Here is an 18,892-nt window from a genome sequence, read left to right as displayed (position 1 = left end):
GTCCTGTGCACTACAGGGTGTTTGCCACCTACTAGATGCCAGCAGTGCCTCCCCCCGTTCTGACGATCCAAAATGTCTCCCAACGTTGCCAAATGTTCGTTGGGGCTGAGAACCACTGGTGTAGAGGATGCTGCTGAGGATGCTGATGGATCTTTTATAAGCCCCCCATTCAACCATACCTCTGCAAGAGAGACAACGGCACACCCCATTCACGTAGGCATGAAAAATGCATCCTTGAAAAGCTCTCTGCGGGCTGCCCTGTGCAGGACGTAGGTGAATTAATAACTTCTGGGAATGGGATCCCAGCATGGGAACTCCAGGTCCTGGCTGTTTACAGAGTAGGTGGGTACAATCATAATAAGCTATAAGAACAAATTGACCATCAGAGGCTTTTGACCTACAGAGATCACAGAAATGACTAGTTGTGAAATTTCTAAAAAAAGGTGGGCAAAAAAATAGGGGTTGACAAAGCACAGCTTGTAGGGCAAGTTCAGCCATCACCTGATTTTATATAAAGTTTTATTGAAACCTAGCCACATCCATGCATTTGCATTGTCTGTGGCCACCTTAACGCTACACGAGCAGAGTTGAAGAGCGTCAGAACTTCTGACCCACAGAGCCTAAAATAGTTGTTGCCTGGTCCTTTACAAAAGGTGTGCTGACATCTGATCTAAACCAACATAAGGGCCAATGACTAAGGATGTGTGTGAGAAGGAAAGGGCCAGCCCTCTCTCATCCTCCATTCTCCAAGAAGCCTGGGCAGTAAGATCTTGTAGGACCTTGACCAAACCTGCATTGCCCACATGCACAGAATTTACCAGCTGAAAAATAAATGAGGGTGTCTAGGGACTCCTACATACATATACATATATATATACATATACATATACATATACATATACACATACACATACACATATACATATACATATACGTGTGTGATTATATATATATATACACACACACTAGAGGCCCAGTGCACAGATTCATGCACTGGTGGGGTCCCTCAGCCTGGCCTGCAGGGATTGGGCCAAAACCAGCAGTCCGACATTCCCTGAGGGATCCCAGATTGTGAGATGGTGCAGGCCAGGCCGAGGGACCCTAGTATGCATATAAGATCTTTGGTTAATCTCTTCCCACCCTGCCCCCCTCCCCCCTTTCCTCTGAGATTCATCAGTCTGTTCTATGTTCCCATGCCTGTGCATTGAGCATCTGCCCCCTGGTGGTCAGTGCACATTATAGCTACTGGTCGAACAGTCACTTCGGCTTTTATACATATAGGTATTCAAGTTTCCAAAGTAAAAACCAGACTGGCTTGCATCACCCACAGTCAGCACTGTCAGGCACTCTGAGACATACACGCATCCTTACCTGGACGAGAGACTGAGGAAGCTGCACCAGATGGTTCTGGGCCTCACAGACCATGATGCTGCTCCTCTCGTTAGCACAGCTTTCTTCGGAAAAGGGGGCCTTGGTGACAATGCTATGAGCTGCCTTGATTTGGGCATCACTAGGAAACAGTGTCATTAAAAAAAATCAAACCCTGCCCAGTCAGCATGGCTCAGTAGTTGAGCGTCAACCTATGAACCAGGAAGTCGGGATTTGATTCCCAGTCAGGGCACATGCCTGGGTTGTGGGCTCAATCCCCAGTAGGGGGCATGCAGGAAGCAGCCAATCAATGATTCTCTCTCATCATTGATGTTTCTATCTCTCTCCCTCTCCCTTCCTCTCTGAAATCAAATATATATATACACACACACATACATATTCAAAGCTCCTGGTAATGTTCTCATCCTCCAATGGCTTTCTTCTGAGACAAAAATACAGCATTGACTAAGACACCTTAGAACCAAAGCATTTAAAATACCTTTATTGTTTTCCTAATTGGGTAGTCATTCCATGCCATGTTTAAGAGTGGTTCACAATAGTACTGTTTCATTTGGATATTTCTGCCAATCTTCACGTTTTCTTCATCATGCATTTCAATCCTTAGTTTCTTCAGTATTCATTACTGTCACTGTTGCTGAATTTAAAACAACAATAAGTGTTTGTGTTTTTTAAGAATGATATTTTTTTAATTGATTTGAGAGAGAGAGAGAGAGAGAGAGAGAGAGAGAGAAAAACATTGATCAACTACCTCCTGCATGCCCCCCTACTGGGGATTGAGGCAGCAACCTGGGCATGTGCCCTGCCTGGGGATGGAACCTGCAACCTCTTGGTGCATGGGACTATGCTCAACCCACTGCGCAACACTGGCCAAGGCTAAGTGGTGTGTTTTGAATAGAAGAGTCAGCAATGCCAGGGAAATGTTGTCAAGGTCTGTGAACGCATCCATATGGCATACAATGGGCCATGATTTACTCAATTGTGTTTGGTAGGTGGGTTTGTGCTGCCCTGTCTCCACTCACTCCTGGGAGAGAAAGAGCTTCCTGCGGGAGAACGGTCTCCACCGTTCATGGCCTCCCTCTGCAGAAACCACCCTGAGGAGGGGACATCGCGCTCTGTGCACAGACACAGCCTCGGTTAGGAGCGAGCATCGAGATCCTCGGAGACATTTGGGTAGGCTGCTCCTCCCAGCCTCTCCCTTTTCCCATTTGTCCCAGTAAAACCAAGTCTTTGTGACTCTTCCTATACACTGAGTGGCCACATTATTATGACCACCTGACATTTGTAGGCAAATTAGCTATAATTTCACGCTGAAGTTGCTAGAGAGCCAGACCATTGTAAATAGGGGAGCAGGTTGTTTACTAGACAGAAGTGATTTTTTTCTGAAGATATGGGTAAACAACGCAATTTAACAGCCTTTGAACGTGGGATGATTGCTGGCGCTCAGAGCCATGGAGCGAGTATCAGCAAAAGAGCCGAAGGCCTGTTTGAACACCTTTGCTGTCTGCAGTTACCAAGATAAAACGTCTCCAATTCGCACAGGAACACAAGGATTGGACAGTCGAGCATTGGAAAAAAGGCATGTGGTCCGATGAATCACGTTTCCAGTTGCAGCAAGCAGATGGCAGAGTGAGAATTTGGCAGAAACAGCATGAAAGCATGCACCCCACATGCATGAGTACAACCCTTCAAACTGGTGGGGGCAGTGTTATGGATTGGGGCGTTTTCCGGCATGATTTGGCCCTTTAATTCGTGTGGAACAACGTCTGAATACAGCGGTTCTCAACCTGTGGGTCGCGACCCCTTTAGGGGTCGAACGACTCTTTCACAGGGGTCGCCTAAGACCATCGGAAAACACATATATAATTACATATTGTTTTTGTGATTAATCACTATGCTTTAATTATGTTCAATTTGTAACAATGAAATTGGGGGTCACCACAACATGAGGAACTGTATTAAAGGGTCATGGCATTCGGAAGGTTGAGAACCACTGGAATAGCACAACATACCTAAGCATTGTTGCTGATCAAGTTCATCCTATCATGTTGATGGCATATCCCAATGGAGATGGCTTCTTCCAACAAGACAATGCACCATGCCACGGTGCTCGTATTGTGCAGAAGTGGTTTCAAGAACATGAGGGAGATGTTTCCTTGCTTAGGTGGCCCCCACAATCACCAGATCTCAATCCAATTGGGCATTTGTGGGACGAAGTTAAAAGAGCCATCAGGCAGCTGGTTCCACAACCATCAAATCTCACAGAACTGGACAGTGCTATTCATCAGGCATGGTGTCAGATTCCTCGCATACCTTTCAACATCTCATGGAGTCAATACCAAGAAGAATCGCCGCAGTATTGAAGGCAAAAGGTGGCCCAGCGAAGTACTGATGGGGTGGTCATAAGAATCTGGCCACTCAGTGCATAATAAGAGCCTAATGTGCTAAGTGTCCAGTCATCCATTCATCTGTTCAAACAATCAAAGCTAAGGCTGCTCAACCACTCACTATGACATGCACTGACCACCAGGGGACAGACAGTCAACCAGTCGACTAGTCGCCATGTCATGCACTGACCAGCAGGGGGCAGATGCTCTGACTGGTAGGTTAGCTTGCTGCTGGGGTCCAGCTGATCGGGACTGAGAGAGACAGACCCGACACACCCTGGAGCCCTCCTGCGGTTCCTCCCCAGCGGGTCAACGTCTCACATCCCTCCCTGGCCCCAACCATGCACTGGTGGGGTCCCTCAACCTGGCCTGCACCCTCTCATAATCTGGGACCCGTAGGGGGATGTCAGAGAGCCGGTTTTGGCCCGATCCCACTCAGCACAGGAGCTGCCCCCCTTGGTGGTCAGTGCACTCCCACAGGGGGAGCACTGTTCAGGCAGAAGCCAGGCTCACAGCTGGCAAGAGCAGCGCCAGTGACAGAAGCCTCTCCTGCCTCCGCGGCAACACTAAGGCCCATGGGGAGTGGGCCTAAGCCATCAGTCAGACATTCCCCAAGGCCTCCCGGACTGTGAATGGACACAGGCTAAGCTGAGGGACCTCCCCACACCGCCCCCCCCCCCCAGTGCACAAATTTCGTGCACCAGGTCTTTAGTGAATAATAAGAGACCTAGACCATGTTCCCAAACAATATCACCTAAGATTGAGCTGACCATTGGGGATGTTTCTTTCTCTACCTAGCAAGTTGCCGACTGTGAAAAGTATCAAGCAACTGCCAAGTCCTCCTAAGAGTTAATCACATACATGCGGCTTTGCTTCCTGAAAGTCAGAGGTGTTGGAAGACTTAGCTATTGTGTTTACATCTCTTCAACCAGGGCCACCGAGCTGTCAGGGGGCCACAACAGGAATGGTGTTGTCAGGCACCTGCCAGGAAGCCACTGGATGCAGATACACCCCAACATCACCACCGCCCCTTACCCACTGCCCACCACGCAGCTGGACTGGCTAGAGAGGGTGGAATGACAGAGAGGCAAAGAGAGGAGAAAGTAAAGCTAGAAGACAATAGTTATGGAGGGAAATGTGCCTTTAGAGCAGGAAACCCATGCTAGACCCTTCTAATTGGAAAAAATAAATTTAGTCCAAACAGAAAAAGAAAAAAGTGCAACTTCTGCTAAAAGGCTAATGTAGCTGCTGACTGGGTATCTTTCACAGGTAAGATGTGCCCTGAGCCCTAGGATGGGCAATCCCGACTCTTACTCTTATCAGTGTTCCTGGCACATCCGGCACACGGCAGTGCTCTGGCAGTCCGAGCCTTCAACACTGCCAGCTTACGGGCAGCAGCGGCTGCCGCGACTTCACCTCCAGACTTGAATGACAAAGGCAATTCCATAGTGGCTTCCTTTTCTTTCCTTTCGTGGACAACTCTGAAGGGAAGAGAGTTTGTATCAGAATCAGAGAAATTAAAGATGGAAAATTATGGGCCGCCAGGGCACCGCCCTAAAAGTCTAGGGTTCATGATCATGCATGTAGAACATCTGTCAGGGTAAATGCTTTGCCTTGGGACTTCCCATTTTAGTTCCTTCTACCTGCCCTGAACAGACGCCTGCATGCGGCAGCCAGACTCCCCGGGACAACAGCAGGAGTGGGGAAGGTGGGCACTGCGTGCAGGTGACAGCCAGGTCGCTCACTCAAGACGCCACCCAGCACCACTCAGAGAGGAAGATTGTTTTCCTTGTTGCTGGACAAAGTGCCTCAACTAATCTCAGGGGCTGGTGCAAGGCCCCCCAAGGGGGAAAGCTGAATTCCAGTCCAGCCAGGGGGCAGCAAGCAGCCTAGGTAGCCTTGCTGGGTGTGCATGCCGTCACCATGGAAACTAGAGGGGGAGATTGTGTCTGAGAGCATGGATCCAACAGGTCTTTAGCACAGGGGCGTGGTCGGCCTGGAGCCAGGGCTCTGCAGACAGGGCCCCCCATCTCCACCCCCCGCCCCGCTCCTCGTAGGAGGGCTGTGGAGTGAAATGATAGGTGCTTATGAAAGGCTGGCTGGTATTATTATCAAGATCTGGGGGAAAAGGAGGTCTCTCAGGCCTCACAGGCAGTCCGTGTAGCCCCAATAGCACTGAGCCGAGGAGGGGAGTTCCCCGCCGCCCCCCATGCCTGCTCCTCTCCCACCAAAGTTCTACGTGTGAGTTTGAAAGAACAGAATGGCTGACCTGTAAATCATGGTGATAATAAAGGCCGCAGCAATGATCAGGATCAAGGCACAAAACACGTGCACATAAACTGAAAAACAATTTCCATTTACCATGATTTGGGTTCATTACAACAGGGCAGTCCTCTTCCCTGAGGTGGGCCTGGGCCCTCCACCCTGCAGCCCTTCTCCGCCCAGCTCCCCCCTGAGCACTGGCCGCTCCACTAACACTGCCACTCCCCTCCCGAAACACCGCCCTGTGACCAAGGTCACCCCCACACAGATGAGGGCTCCACATGAAAGGGACTCAGGGTGGTGGCCTGGCTCCCCGATGACAGAGGACTGCCCCCTGAGGGGAGCCTGCAGAGGTGGTCCCTTGTCTGTCCCCAAGGAAATAGCGACATGGGGCCTCCTGCCATCTGGCACCTCATCCTGACCCCAACTCCCTGAAAGTGATTCCAAAGATGCTTTTTGGATGTTAAATTCCGTTGGTCTGATTTCAAGTTATATTGACGGAGTTTTTCTGTACTAACAAGGGTTTTCACTGTCCTCAATTGCTTCCATCTTCTCAAAACGGAAGAACAGGGCCTTCAAAGTGACTCGTAGGGGGTGGCCTCTATTCCGTGTTCCCCTGCATAGGAGCATTAGTTGGTTTAAATTCTCTGCCCCTCTCCACTCCCACCGCGCTTTCTCCTAGGGGTGTAGCAAAAGGCACAGAGAAGGTTCACTTTCAATGATGTTGAATGAAGCGAATTGAAATGAACAAATCAAGTTCATTGTATTTGAAAGCGTGAAATGAGAAGTTTTTAAGGGACAAGAAGGTAAACCTCAAAGTTTTGAATTCCAGGGAATGTGTATCCCTTAGTGGGATCTTGTGTCTTGGTTCAGGAAATAAATTCAGAATTAATGGTAGTGAAGTCCGGTTAGAGAGAGACACATATGTAGACAATGTTTCAGGATTCGATCATCAGCGCATCTTCTGTATCTTTATACGTGCAGGTATTTTTGGTCCTTGAGGTCAAGCTCCTGGAGGCAGAGGCTGAGCCTCTGTGCAGTGTCTGGCCAGCACACTACTTGTTATAAACAATATGTGTGGTTTTTAATAAACCATACATGAGGATCCTTCAGAAATAGCAGCAACTGAAAGACAGCATTATTTTCTTTAAGAAGTATCTGGAGAAATTCTCCTCCAAATATAACTAAACAGAAGTTTTGCAATCAGCTCGGCATGTCTCCTGGAGAAACGGAAGTCATACACTCGGGAGACGTGACATGTTACATAATGTGCCTAAGTCAAGGCTGAAGGGTGAAGGCAAGTCACTCTCTCTGAGTCCCTGATTGTTTCTCAAAGATCTAATGCTAATTCCCCAAGTTCACATTCTTAATCATACAGATTATGCCGTAACACAATGAGCACTTCAAACCAGCCAATTTAAGAAGTTGGTGAAAGGTTTTCATAACATGGAATTATGCGCACAAAGAGCTCATAATACCCTGTCACCGAATACTACAACTTACACAGCACAAAGGTTCCGTCGCCGTCTTCAGTGAGTAAGATGTCAAAGAAATGAGAAGTAATTTGAGGGCTCAGTGAGAACCCAATGCAGGGCTCACTGCCCAGACCCTTCCCACAGATGGCCCACCCTCGCCACCGTGAAAGAAGTCAGAGGCGAGAAAGAGCCCAGCCCACACGACTCACTTGTGGAAACGGAAAGAATGAAAAGAGGATTAGCGCTCGCCTCCACGCAACAATGACACATCCACTTGCAGAGCAGTGGGCTCTCTTCAAGGAGAAAACATTCCTGAGAGCTCATGGGGGTTGGGGGGAGAGTAGTCCGTAAAGACACCAATAATGAAGGTGCTGTTAGGTGTTATTCATTTTTCAAATGAATAACAGGCATAAATAAGGTGATTACACTAATTTAAACAATGTTTGTGATACATGCTAACATTTACAAAATGGCCAACTTCCACGGAAAATCCTGATGAGAAGATGCTCGGGGAGGGACCGGTGGGGAAAGCAGCAGCAGCTTGGATTGTGCTCCCTTGCTGGCTGCAGTCTCCCCTGGATGCTCTGTTTCACCACTTCCTGCTGTTGTCTCTGTTTCTCTGGGAGACGAGAAAATTGGCAATGTTAATGGCCGAAGACGGTGTCCAGTTCTGTGACTTGACCTGGGAATTGAATGTCTTCTACATCTTTACATGTAGAAGATTGAAAGAACAAACCCAAATGCCCTTTGGATGTGAATGTTTCCTGCTTTTAGGACCCCCAAAAGGTAAAAGTCCCAGAAAAACTAAGTTGCATAAATGCCTAGGATACTGGAGTCCTCTAAGAAGGGAAACCCTGTGATGGAAACGAAGTGAGCTGAATGTAATCATCTGCTGCTCTCCAAATAGGTGTGTGTGTGTGTGAGTGAGTGTACCCACCAATACACAAAACAGAAATAGAAAGATGCCCAAAGCAGCAAATTATGGCCAAATCACCAGCCAGTGCCATGAACTCAGCTCAGGAGTACCTGTCACATACTCCAGGGAGTGAGCTGTTGGAATATAATATAATAGGCCATTCAACATTGGAAGACCAAGGACTCAAAAAGATTTCTCAAATAAGACTCTGGCTAAGGCTGTGGGTTTTAGGATGAGGTAGGTGGAAGATAATGAACTCCTTTAAGGAAAAGCACTATGTCTTGTTCAAATTCACTGCCTGATTATGTACAACTAGAGATTCACTGCAGCTCAGAAGTAACTTTCAGGGTGACATCAGCATAAACGCCTTACAAGAAATATAAAAGGGAGTCCTTCGGGATAAAAGGGAAAGATACTGGACAATAACAAGTCCACATGGGTAATAATTTGATAAAATCCAATATTCTTTGATAAAAAAAACACTTAAGAAACTAGGAACAGAAAGGAACTTCCTCAACTCATAGCTGCCATCACACTTAAAGGTGAAACACTGGAAATTTGCCCCTAAAATCAGAAATAAGATGAAGATGTCCATTCTCACTGCCTCTATTCACCATTGTACTGGAGGTTCTAGCCAGGGCAACTAGACAAGAAAATTAAATAAAACCATCTATATTAGAAAGAAAGAAGTAAAACTATCTCATAGGCAGATGGTATGATTTTACATGTAGAAAATCCTAAGCAAGCCATTAATAAATGAGTTGAGGAAGATTACAGGATACAAGACAAATACACAAAATTGTAGTTCTATATACTAGCAACCTTTCAGTTCTCTTGGGTACATATCGAGGATTCTATGTACAATTTGAAAGTAGAATTAAGAAGACAATTCCATTTACAATAACATTAGGGATGCTGGAATCTCCCGAAGGTAGAGGGCGGGATTAATAAGGAGATGTGTTCCCAAGTTATCTAATTCAAGATCTAAAGAAAAATTGTCGTCAGAAAACCCTCCCAGCTGTAAATGGCATTCATTGTGACCTCTCATCTGCCACTTTTTTTTTTTCAATCTGAAGTTACAGAAATATTTATTTTAAAATTAGCACTTTATATATATACATATAGAAAACACAGAAGTGATTTAGATTAAAAGCTCCAAAGTGTATTGTTTCAGTTGGTGTTATTGCTATCTATACCTTCACCCCATTTATTAAGCCATTTCCAGCGACTTTAAGTTCCCATGTGTCCAAATTAGAGGGCCTGCATGCTCCTCAGTGGCGTTTCCTGTGGAGACCTGTGCCCCATGGTACGATTCATGGTTTCTCCTGCACATCTGAATGTGACCTTTTGGATCCTCTGGCTGTGGCTGGTTTGGTCTCCTGTTTCTAACAGTGGGTCGCTTTGCTGCCCAGGAGTTGATCCAAGCGTCCAGATTCCCTTCTTGTAGACCTCAATCATGTACATGTGAAGTTCAGAGAGCTGGCCAATCTGACGAGTGAGAACACTTTCTTAAAGGAAGAACTGCCATTCCAGCATTAACTATCCTTAATCCTACTGCACAAACTGGTTTCATTCTTGGAATGGTGAAGATCACGGCCAAGAAGCAGTTGTCCTTAGTGGCTTCCTCCAAGAGTTAATCCCCAAGAGAGAGCCATCTGGCCACTTGCTTTTTATCACATTTCTAATAGCTGCTCCATTTCCTCAAGGGCTGCTGTGAAGTCATTTACTTGGCTGTTACAATAGGGTCTGCTGCTCAAGGAACCGGGCCCTCTCTTCTTTCATCTTCAACTTTACTTTTAAGGCCTGTAACTCCTCCATCTGCTTTTTTGCTGTTTCGTTAAAAAGCTTCAATTCATCTTGCAAAGTTTCTAACAGCAACATCGAGTCCACATGATCCGGGTTGGATTCTTGCTGTGATTCCAGGGTTTTACTGTCTGGGTTGAGGCCCTTGCTCTCCCAAATCGCCAAACTGTTGTCCTGAAACTTCTGCAGCAGCTCCACCTTTTCAGTCAGGTCCTTCAGTTTTCCCTGAGTTTCAGTCAACTTCTGGTGTAACTGCTTGTTGACGGCCTCTAAGATCTGGTTCTTATCCTTGAGCTCTTCCTCTGACTTCTGCTTACTCAGTGGCCTGTAGCCCTTTTTGATGTTCCTCTTGATGGCAGTCTCTGCAGCTTTCCCCTGCCCGTTCCCTCATCTCGGTTTGATGCCTTTCATTACCTCATTTTCTGAAACTCCTGGATGAAGAGATCTGGAAGCATCGGCTTCTTTAGACTGCACAGGTAATAAGCTCTTAGAAGTGGCTCGAGTTTGTATGTCGGCGAGCGGGCCGCCACTCAGCACGGAGGGGGGCTGCAGGGTGTGCACTGTCTTAGCCACGTTGGTCATGGTCGTGGGGTGCAAGGCTTGGCCCCAGGTGCCTGCTGCTCCCGCCCGCAGTCCTCGTTGCTCCGACTCAAAAGGTCCTCCATGGAAACTGCCACGCTGCCCGCCGGGTCTGCCACCAGGGTTTCAAAATTATCTGCCACTTTTTGAGAAGCCAAATGTTCCTTTCTTTTGCCCTAAGTGCCAAATCTTTACCATTTAGAGAGATGCTCCCCCTTTGGGTGAGCCAAGATCCTGCCAATACATTAGCTTCTTGAGTCATTTTATCCAGAATATCACTTACTTCTTAAAAGAGCGGGCTTAGAGTTGTGGGTCATGGGACCAGGCAGCCCTGTGGGCCAAGAGTTGGTAACACTCATGGGTCACCAGTGTTTCTGACTTCCTAAGTCTGACTTTGTCCTGGGATGAGAAGGCAGACACGTTGTCTTGCCTCTGAGGGGCTCAGTTGAACTGGACTCAGAGGAGAAAGAAGAGAAAAGAAGAGATCCTCCCAAGCCACAGCACAAGGGCACCTGTGTCCACTTCGGGGGGTGAGGACAGGAGAGCAGCCTAGGACAGGGAGGGGCATCAGAGCTGTTGAGTGTCCCCGCCAGCGGCCAGCTTTTCATATCTGTGGCACTTTCCTCCTCTGTGGTGAGGGCTTATGTAGGCTGCCCTGGCCCACCGACTTGTTTAATCTCCTTCCAAACAGTCCTGGAGCCCATTCTCCCTCATTTCTGAAAGGGCCACAAGGGCAAGAAAACCCATCAACCATCAAGAGGCACAAAGACCTCTGGAATTTCTCTAAAGTGTGAGAAAATATACAGAAAGGATATTTAAAGCAGCTTCCCTTCTGGGCCAGGCATCTAGTTTATATCCTCCTCTGTGCCCCCCCCCCACTTCCCCACCCCCGCAACCCCCGCAACCCCCCCCCCCCACACCCCGCCCTCTGAGCACGGGCTCACCCAGAGCCTCCCCTGGCGGGCTGGCAGGAAGCAGCCCTGTTCTGAGGATGGCGCTCTCCTCAGATCCCACAGCCCCCACCCTGGGAGTCCCTGCGGGCCCTACCTCCCCAGGCACAGCCCAGACTGCAATGGCCCGGGAGCAGATCTTAGCGCCAGGGCTGTGGTTTTATTCTGATTAGGATGAAACAGAAGAGACCTCCCCCAGCCCCTCCCACTCTCCCCAGCATAGGGGTCCTCAGTCATCCTCAGGGTCCCAGCTACAATCTACAGCTCCCGCCTGGTCAGGTCTTGCCTTTCGCATGGTCAGCAGCCAGCCCCGCCCCCAACCAGGTGCTTTTGTAGTACTGAGTCCCCACCTCCAGCAGTTACACCCCCCAGAATGACCCAGGTCTCCCAGGAAGGAGGCTCTCGGTCAGTCTTCTTCCACAGCAAGTCTACCCATCTGGGAGGGGACTTTCCCGGGTGGCCTCAGTCCCAGTCCCAGACCCTCACAGCCCTCTGCTCCCACTACTGCAGAGATGTGACCAGGACGATGCGAGAGGCCTGTCCAGGGACAGAGACCCGGGAGGGAAGGCAGGCCTGCCCTGGGACTCCATGGCTTTGTCCACCTGGGTGGGCCCGGCCCGGATACTTACTGGAAACTGACTTTTCATTGCAGACACCTCTGTGAAAGCAGCGCCCGAGTCCCTTGCGCTGATCTCTGCTGATGTCATGGCTGCATATGTGGTCCAGAGGGATGTCGCACACTGCAGAGCAGACACAGACCCGCTATCGCCCCGGACACAGCCACCCCCGTCATTCTCAGCACCACCGGGCTTGGCGGGGAAGCTCGGGGGTGCATGTGGTGGGTTTTTAATTATGCATCATAGAAATCTCACTTTGAAACTAAGATCTGGAATATATGGGGAGCTGAACAAAATAATGCCAAGTTAATGACACAGAATAATGCAGGGGCCTCTAATGATGAAGGAGATAATACATCTCCGAGGAGCGGAGCGCTCGCCTCGCCAGGCTCGGCGCTCTAGCTCTACAAAGAAAGCAGGGAACAAAGACCTCACACAATGGATATTCCAGAATTCAGGTTATAATGTGTAATTAATTCACTTGTAAGCAGACCGTGAATTAAAATGATCACTATGGGCTGAGCATTAGTTCAGAATTTAAAAGTTGAATCAAAAGGACAAAGTTTAATGCCAGTTCTGACCAAAAAGAGAAAAAAAGATAATGTATGTGCCATACACCGCAGGGGATAAGTGGCCGCTTCAGCAGCGCTCAGCGGCCCAACCGACGCACCTTCAGCTTTGAGGGCCTGTGGTTCCCTAACTGGCAGCAGCAGCGTCTGCCTGATGGGGGTGGGGGGGGGGCAGGGGGAGGTATCTGTCACTAGGTGGGGGGAGGCGGGGAGCCCGCCCACCTCCTGACTCTCCAAAAAATTTTCCTAGGGTTCATTTAGACCAGTGGTCGGCAAACTGTGGCTCGCGAGCCACATGCGGCTCTTTGGCCCCTGAGTGTGGCCACAAAGTTTCAATCGCGCTGTACATGCGCGCCCACACGTGGTATTTTGTGGAAGAGCCACACTCAAGGGGCCGCAGTTTGCCGACCGCTAATTTAGACTTTCAGACTAAAGGGTTCCAGAGAAACCGCTGTCTCTCATGCTTTTCCCTCTCCTTCCCTAGACACCCCCGACTCCGGGTGTGACAAATTCTGTCGCCATGGCTGCCCCGCCCGCCAGGGATGTAATGGAACAGTGATGGCCTCTGAATGCCACTGCAGCCCTCGGAGCCCACAGATGGACTCCGGCAGAGTTGGAGGATGTGAGACATCCCGGCTCTCTCCTAAAGCTGGGTCCTGGTCGCCAGTGACCGGGAGGGGCAGAGGGGCCTGTCCTTGGCACAGCTGGACTAGAGGGGCTCCCAGGCTGGTCCAGGAGGCCGTGGCATGCTGGCTCCCCAGGGGCCCTGTGGTCACTGAGTCTCAGTCACTCTGCAGAGAGGCTGTCAGGTTAGTGGACGGGGAGCTGTGCTGGGCTTTGCTCCCAGTGTGGTCTGGGCTGCAGGGAGCCCATCGAAGGCCCTCAGGGCGGTCATGATGGTCTCAGGGACACAGCGAGGGGAGCGCCACCATGCCATGCCAGCCTGTGGCCCCCACAGAGGTCAGACGGCCGGCCGGCTGCTGCTGCCAGTCCTCAACCTCATCCAGAAAGATCCCGAGACTCAAGGCCACACAGCTGGTGGGCAGAGCTGGGACGATCTCCATCACGCCTCTGTCCCCACCTCACGCCTCCAACCCCACCTCACGCCTCTATTCCCACCTCCCCCCATGGCCAAGGGTTCCCGGACCTGCTCCAGGTGACAGTGGGTGTTGACTGCAGCAGACACATGGGCGAGAAAATATTCATTGTCCCCTCGGCCTGGGATGTTGCTCAGCCGACTGAGCCTCAGCCACCAGGGCTGACTGTCCTCGTTAATATCACCACACAGGTGAGACAGTCTTGGCACCGGTTTCCCATTTGGCTGCCTTGATGGACTGTTTTCGAACAGCCGCTGGTCCCCCACCCCCAGCTTCGTGGCAGCTGTCTCCCCATCGCATCTGGGACCCCCGTGGGTCTCCCTGCCCCTCCCACACCCTCCCCAGCACTGTTTCGCTTGCTGGGACCTCCCGGGATGTCTCAGTGTATTTCTTCACAGTCCCCGCATAGCAGGGTCTCATGTCTCCAGCCCTGGCCACCCCGGGAACCTCCCTGGTCCGTCCCTTTGCCAAGCCAACAAACAAAAACTAAAGAGGGAAACCAAATTGCCTTTCCTTCTGCTTTTCTTTTTGTTCATTACTATAGTCGTGCATGAAGAAAAACTTAGGTGACACGTCCCTCTTCTCCCTCAAGCTCCAGTGGTCTCACTTCTAGAAATTTCCTCCATGTGGTTTTAAGCGACTGCAACCACACTATATATACACGCTAACCACGTGCCCTGGAGAAAGCCACATTTACACAGTTTCCTTCAACACCCGGGCACCAGTGTCCAACTTTGCACCCTGGGCACGCAGGATGGGCACGGGGAAAGGTGAACTTAACTGTTAAGAAATATTTTTTCTTTTAAAAAAAAATCACTCTTGCCATAAAAGTTATGAAGTAGCTGAAGTATGTGTTTGGCATGTCATATGAAAACATCTTTAATCCTCTAACCCCTTGTGAAATAGTTAAAAGTGTTTCTTATGCTGAAAACCTCAGGTTTGGGGTTTTTTGCAATGAAATTTTTAAAAAATGAAGACTTCACAGTATTTTCCTACATTATTTTAAAAAAACAAGTTTCTCTGCCTTCCCTTCTCAGCCTGGTGCTAGTCGTCTACACCTTGGGTTGAAATAGGCTCCTTGAAGGTTCCCATCTCCTTACCTGCAAAACTCCTCGGGAAATGCGGGTGGGACTTTTTGAGTTCTGGCATATATCTCATTGTGGCAGTTGAAGGACGGGTGAGGGCTCAAGGGAACCTGGGAGAGAGAGAGATTAGCACAGGCCAGACCTTGAGGCAGCCAGGCTGCGTGAGTCTGGGCTCACCTGTCCGTCATGTCCCCAGCTGAGCCCCCAGCCGCAGGCCTCCCTGTTACGCTCCAAGCAGACTTCAGAATCCAACAGGAAGCTGACCACCTCCTCCCTCCTGCTGCCACCGATGAGCAGAGTGTGGAGTGAGTGGCTGGGCCACCCCACCTGCTGTGATGTCACAGAGCCCCATGACACCACACAGATGGCAGGACTGTGACGCTGGCCACATAGGGCAGGCAGGATGCTTATAGGGCCGAGGAGGGTGGGAGAGCCTTAAGGGGGGCAGGCATGGCATCAAAAACCCTGCCTTCAGTCCAGCCGATGTGGCTCAGTGGTTGAATGTCAACCTATGAACCAGGAGGTCAGTTTGATTCCCGGTCAGGGCACCTGCCTGGGTTGTGGGTTTGATCCCCAGTTGGGGGGAGGGGGGGAGTGCAGGATACAGCTGATCAATCAGTGATTCCCTCTCATCAGTGATGCTTCTATCTCTCTCACCCTCTCCCTTCCCCTCTGAAATCAATGAAAATATATTAAAAATAAACAACAACAAAAATAAACACCTGGCCCTCCTCCAGACCCTAGTCAGCTTGTCCCTATGGGACACCCACCGCTATTCCTATGGGAAACCAGGCCCCGCTTCGGAACCAGTGTTTGAGTCCTGCCACTCCCGTCCTCACTCCATGGTCGCCTTCTTAGAGAGCCCACTTCTGCTGGCACTGCTGGGACGCAACCATGAGCGAAACAGACAAAAGTGCCCACCCTCAGGGAGTGAATTCCATGGAGGGAGACAGCACAGACATGCAGGTCAGACACGCGCTGTGAGAACAGGAAAGCAGAGCACACCAACGAGGCCATGTCATGGTGAGCAGGCGGCCTCTGAATTAGACGGCATCTGAGCAGGTTTAGAAGGAAGGGGAAGCACTATGTGGGCATCCAGGAAGCTCATGCAAGGCTGAAAGGAGCAGGTGCAAAGGCCCTGGGGTGAGGCAGGCCTCGTGAAGCTGAGAACCCGGGAGCCAGGGCGGTTTGATTGAAGACAGAGACGGCACTGAGACTGAATCACAAGCAAGGGTGTAGGTTACTATTCGAGCTTCAGCCTTCACTAAGGGAAACAGGGCGCTAGGACTGGATTCTGGGCAGGTGGGAAACTGGGTTACATCTCTCAGGCTGTGCTGAAAATAGTAAGGAGGCAAGAGTAAACATGGGGAACGATGTAATAATCTGGGAGAAAAATAAGGGTGGGACCGGGAGTCACTGGTTGAATGTTTTTTTGTGTCATTTTAGAGTCCATGAGATGGGCTGACAGATCTGTGAGCGGGAACAGGTCTGTGATGAGCCCACGGATTCTGCCTGGGAGGCTGGAAGGTGGCCGCCACATGGAAGATGGGCATGAGAGGCCAGGTGGAGCGGCCAAGCAGAGGCTGCGTCTGTGTGTCCAGCTGGGGCTGCGGTCCTGGGGGGGTTCGGGGGGGGGGGGCATGCGCAGTGGGCAGCTGAATCCAGTGCCATCAGCATGTGGGGAGCACCCAGGGGAGCCTGCGCTGGAGGGGCACCTGGGTTGGCGGGGACAGAGCCTGCAAATTGGAAGACGCAGCTGGGAGTCCAGGTGGTGGGAGGCACAGGTGGCGTGGTGTTGAGACGGGAGAAAAAAGCGTTCACCTTCGGGAAGAACACATGGTCCTGCACCAAGGGCGGTGAGACAGCGCGGCAGGGAGTGTGGTCAGGAGTGGCAGCCCCCGGGGAGCAGGCCTGGCTGCTGGCTGGCTGTCGCATTGGCCAGGCCGCTGGGGCGAGGAGACGTGAGGACAGGAGAGGAAGGACTCGTGGGAGCGGCTGCAGAGGGAGGAGGGGAAATTACCCAGCCTCTCTTACTGTCCAACCATCCCAGTGGCTGCACCCTCTCAGGTTCCCAAACGGAGGCAGTGGGGCTCCCCTCCTGGGAATTTGAACCTCCAGCCAACACAAACCCCGGCTCATGTTCAGGTTCATGTCTCAGCAAACTTCGGGAGTTCATGGAGACAGTGAGTCAAGTGTGGTCATTTAAGGCTGGGCTTCGCACGGGAGCCGAGAAAGCCCTTGTGGGAGGCTGATGCTCAGAACAGGCTTCCAGAAAGAGGCAAGAGCGACCCTGAGTTGCCAAAGGGTTTATTCAAGTGAAGACAGACATGGCAGCTAGGGGGCTTGCCCGGGCACGAGGGCAGGCAGCCTGGGGCGGGGGGGGGGGGGGGGGAGGTCGCTGCAGGGGCCTGAGAGAAAAGGAAAGGGTGCCTCCCCCTCCACCAGCAGGACCCACGGGGGCCACAGGACAAGGAGATGCCACTTCATACCCCCACCTGGGGGCCAAGACCTGCAGAGCGCCACTGTTTGGGGAGACACCCCGCCCCAGGCCTGGCAGGGTGACGGCCAGTACTGCCTGAAGCCGCTGTCCACTCTGACCAGCGGCCAGGCCCCTGAGGACGGGCTTACAGCCCACAGGAGGGAGAGCCAGTGTGGCGGGGCCTCGTCTCTCCCTGTATTAGCCTGAGTCCTATTCCCATGATAACCAGCGACTGCATTTACCCACCTCATTTCAGCTAGAAGCAGAACATTTGCTGTTGTGGGCTGTGCCGTCCTCCCATGGAAAAAGGTAGGCGTTGCTGTGGGTTTTCTGAAATAGAAGTGCCCTTGGGGTCCCTTACAACCTTTATTCGTTACACCATAATGGGGTTTAAATGACCACCTGTAGCAACCGTCGGCCTCAGGCTCACTTGAGAGTTGAGTCCACTTTCCCTACTGTTACAAGCTGAATCGTGTGTGTCCCCCACAAAAAAAGATCTGTTGAAGTCCTGATCCCCAGGACCTGTGCTCATGACCTTATGTGGAAATAGGGTCTTTGCAGACACAATCAAGTCAGGATGAGGTCACACTCAGGGTGGGAGAGAACTTCCTACACTCCCAGCTTGCCAGTGCTGTTTTCTTCCCTGTTTCCCAGCCCTCTTAGCTGGCCAGGGAGGCCCTGCGTGGAGAGTGTGGGGAAAGGGCAAGGCTTGTAACGGACAAGTAACTTTCTGCTGTCAGGCCCTTCCTGCAAGGGCCTCACAGAAATCTTGAAAAATTATGTCACTTGTTCAACCCCCCAACATGGTTTAGAGCAGTGGTTCTCAACCTTGGCTGCACATTAGAATCACCTGGGAATCTTATTTTTAAAAGCCTGATTTCTGGACCTCCTCCTCCGGAAATTCTGTTTCTTTGTTACTAATGTTGCGGCCCCACCCCATAACAAAGAAACAGAATTTCCAGAGGATGAGGTCCAGAAATCAGGCTTTTAAAAATAAGATTCCCAGGTGATTCTAATGTGCAGCCAAGGTTGAGAACCACTGGTTTAGAGCATCTCCCAGGATGAGTCATTATTCTTGGCAGACCAAGTGGAGGCCGTACCTAACAGTGTCAGTTCCATTGCCTAATCTTGTATCTTCAAATACTCCCAAACCCTAGATTTTAAAGGCAAACTGATATTTTCCAGTGTCCAAAACTCACCCCAGAATTAAAAAATATAAAAGTCAAAATAAAGTGTAAATGTAACTTTACACACACACAAACACATCCTCGAAAATAAAGTGACATA

At 50.4% G+C, this 18,892-nt stretch overlaps 1 protein-coding gene and 1 pseudogene across 1 annotated transcript; both read right to left on the bottom strand.

The window, feature by feature from the left end:
• Positions 1 to 1,982: 1,982 nt before the first annotated feature.
• On the bottom strand, positions 1,983 to 15,311 carry TEX29 (testis expressed 29). The gene is made up of 5 exons (XM_059681088.1): positions 15,142 to 15,311; positions 12,388 to 12,498; positions 6,043 to 6,112; positions 5,088 to 5,254; positions 1,983 to 2,023 (listed from the first exon to the last, which is right to left on the bottom strand). The coding sequence occupies exons 1-5, from the start codon at positions 15,197 to 15,199 to the stop codon at positions 1,983 to 1,985; spliced, it is 447 nt and encodes a 148-aa protein (XP_059537071.1). The 5' UTR covers positions 15,200 to 15,311.
• Positions 9,518 to 10,916, bottom strand: LOC132228548 (small kinetochore-associated protein-like; annotated as a pseudogene).
• Positions 15,312 to 18,892: the final 3,581 nt, after the last annotated feature.

This window comes from Myotis daubentonii, chromosome 2, assembly GCF_963259705.1.
Source record: "Myotis daubentonii chromosome 2, mMyoDau2.1, whole genome shotgun sequence".
In the NCBI taxonomy this organism is placed as follows: domain Eukaryota; kingdom Metazoa; phylum Chordata; class Mammalia; order Chiroptera; family Vespertilionidae; genus Myotis; species Myotis daubentonii.
Note: the sequence above shows the minus strand (reverse complement) of the source record. Positions and strands in the feature narration are given on the sequence as shown.

Excerpts from the sequence above, each read along its gene's own strand:
- TEX29 (XM_059681088.1), bottom strand. The coding sequence starts at position 15,199 with ATGAGATATATGCCAGAACTCAAAAAGTCCCACCCGCATTTCCCGAGG. Across the intron at positions 12,499-15,141 it reads TTTCCCGAGGAGTTTTGCAG|TGTGCGACATCCCTCTGGAC; the intron begins GTAAGGAGATGG and ends TCTGCTCTGCAG. Across the intron at positions 5,255-6,042 it reads ATTATCACCATGATTTACAG|AGTTGTCCACGAAAGGAAAG; the intron begins GTCAGCCATTCT and ends TCTTCCCTTCAG.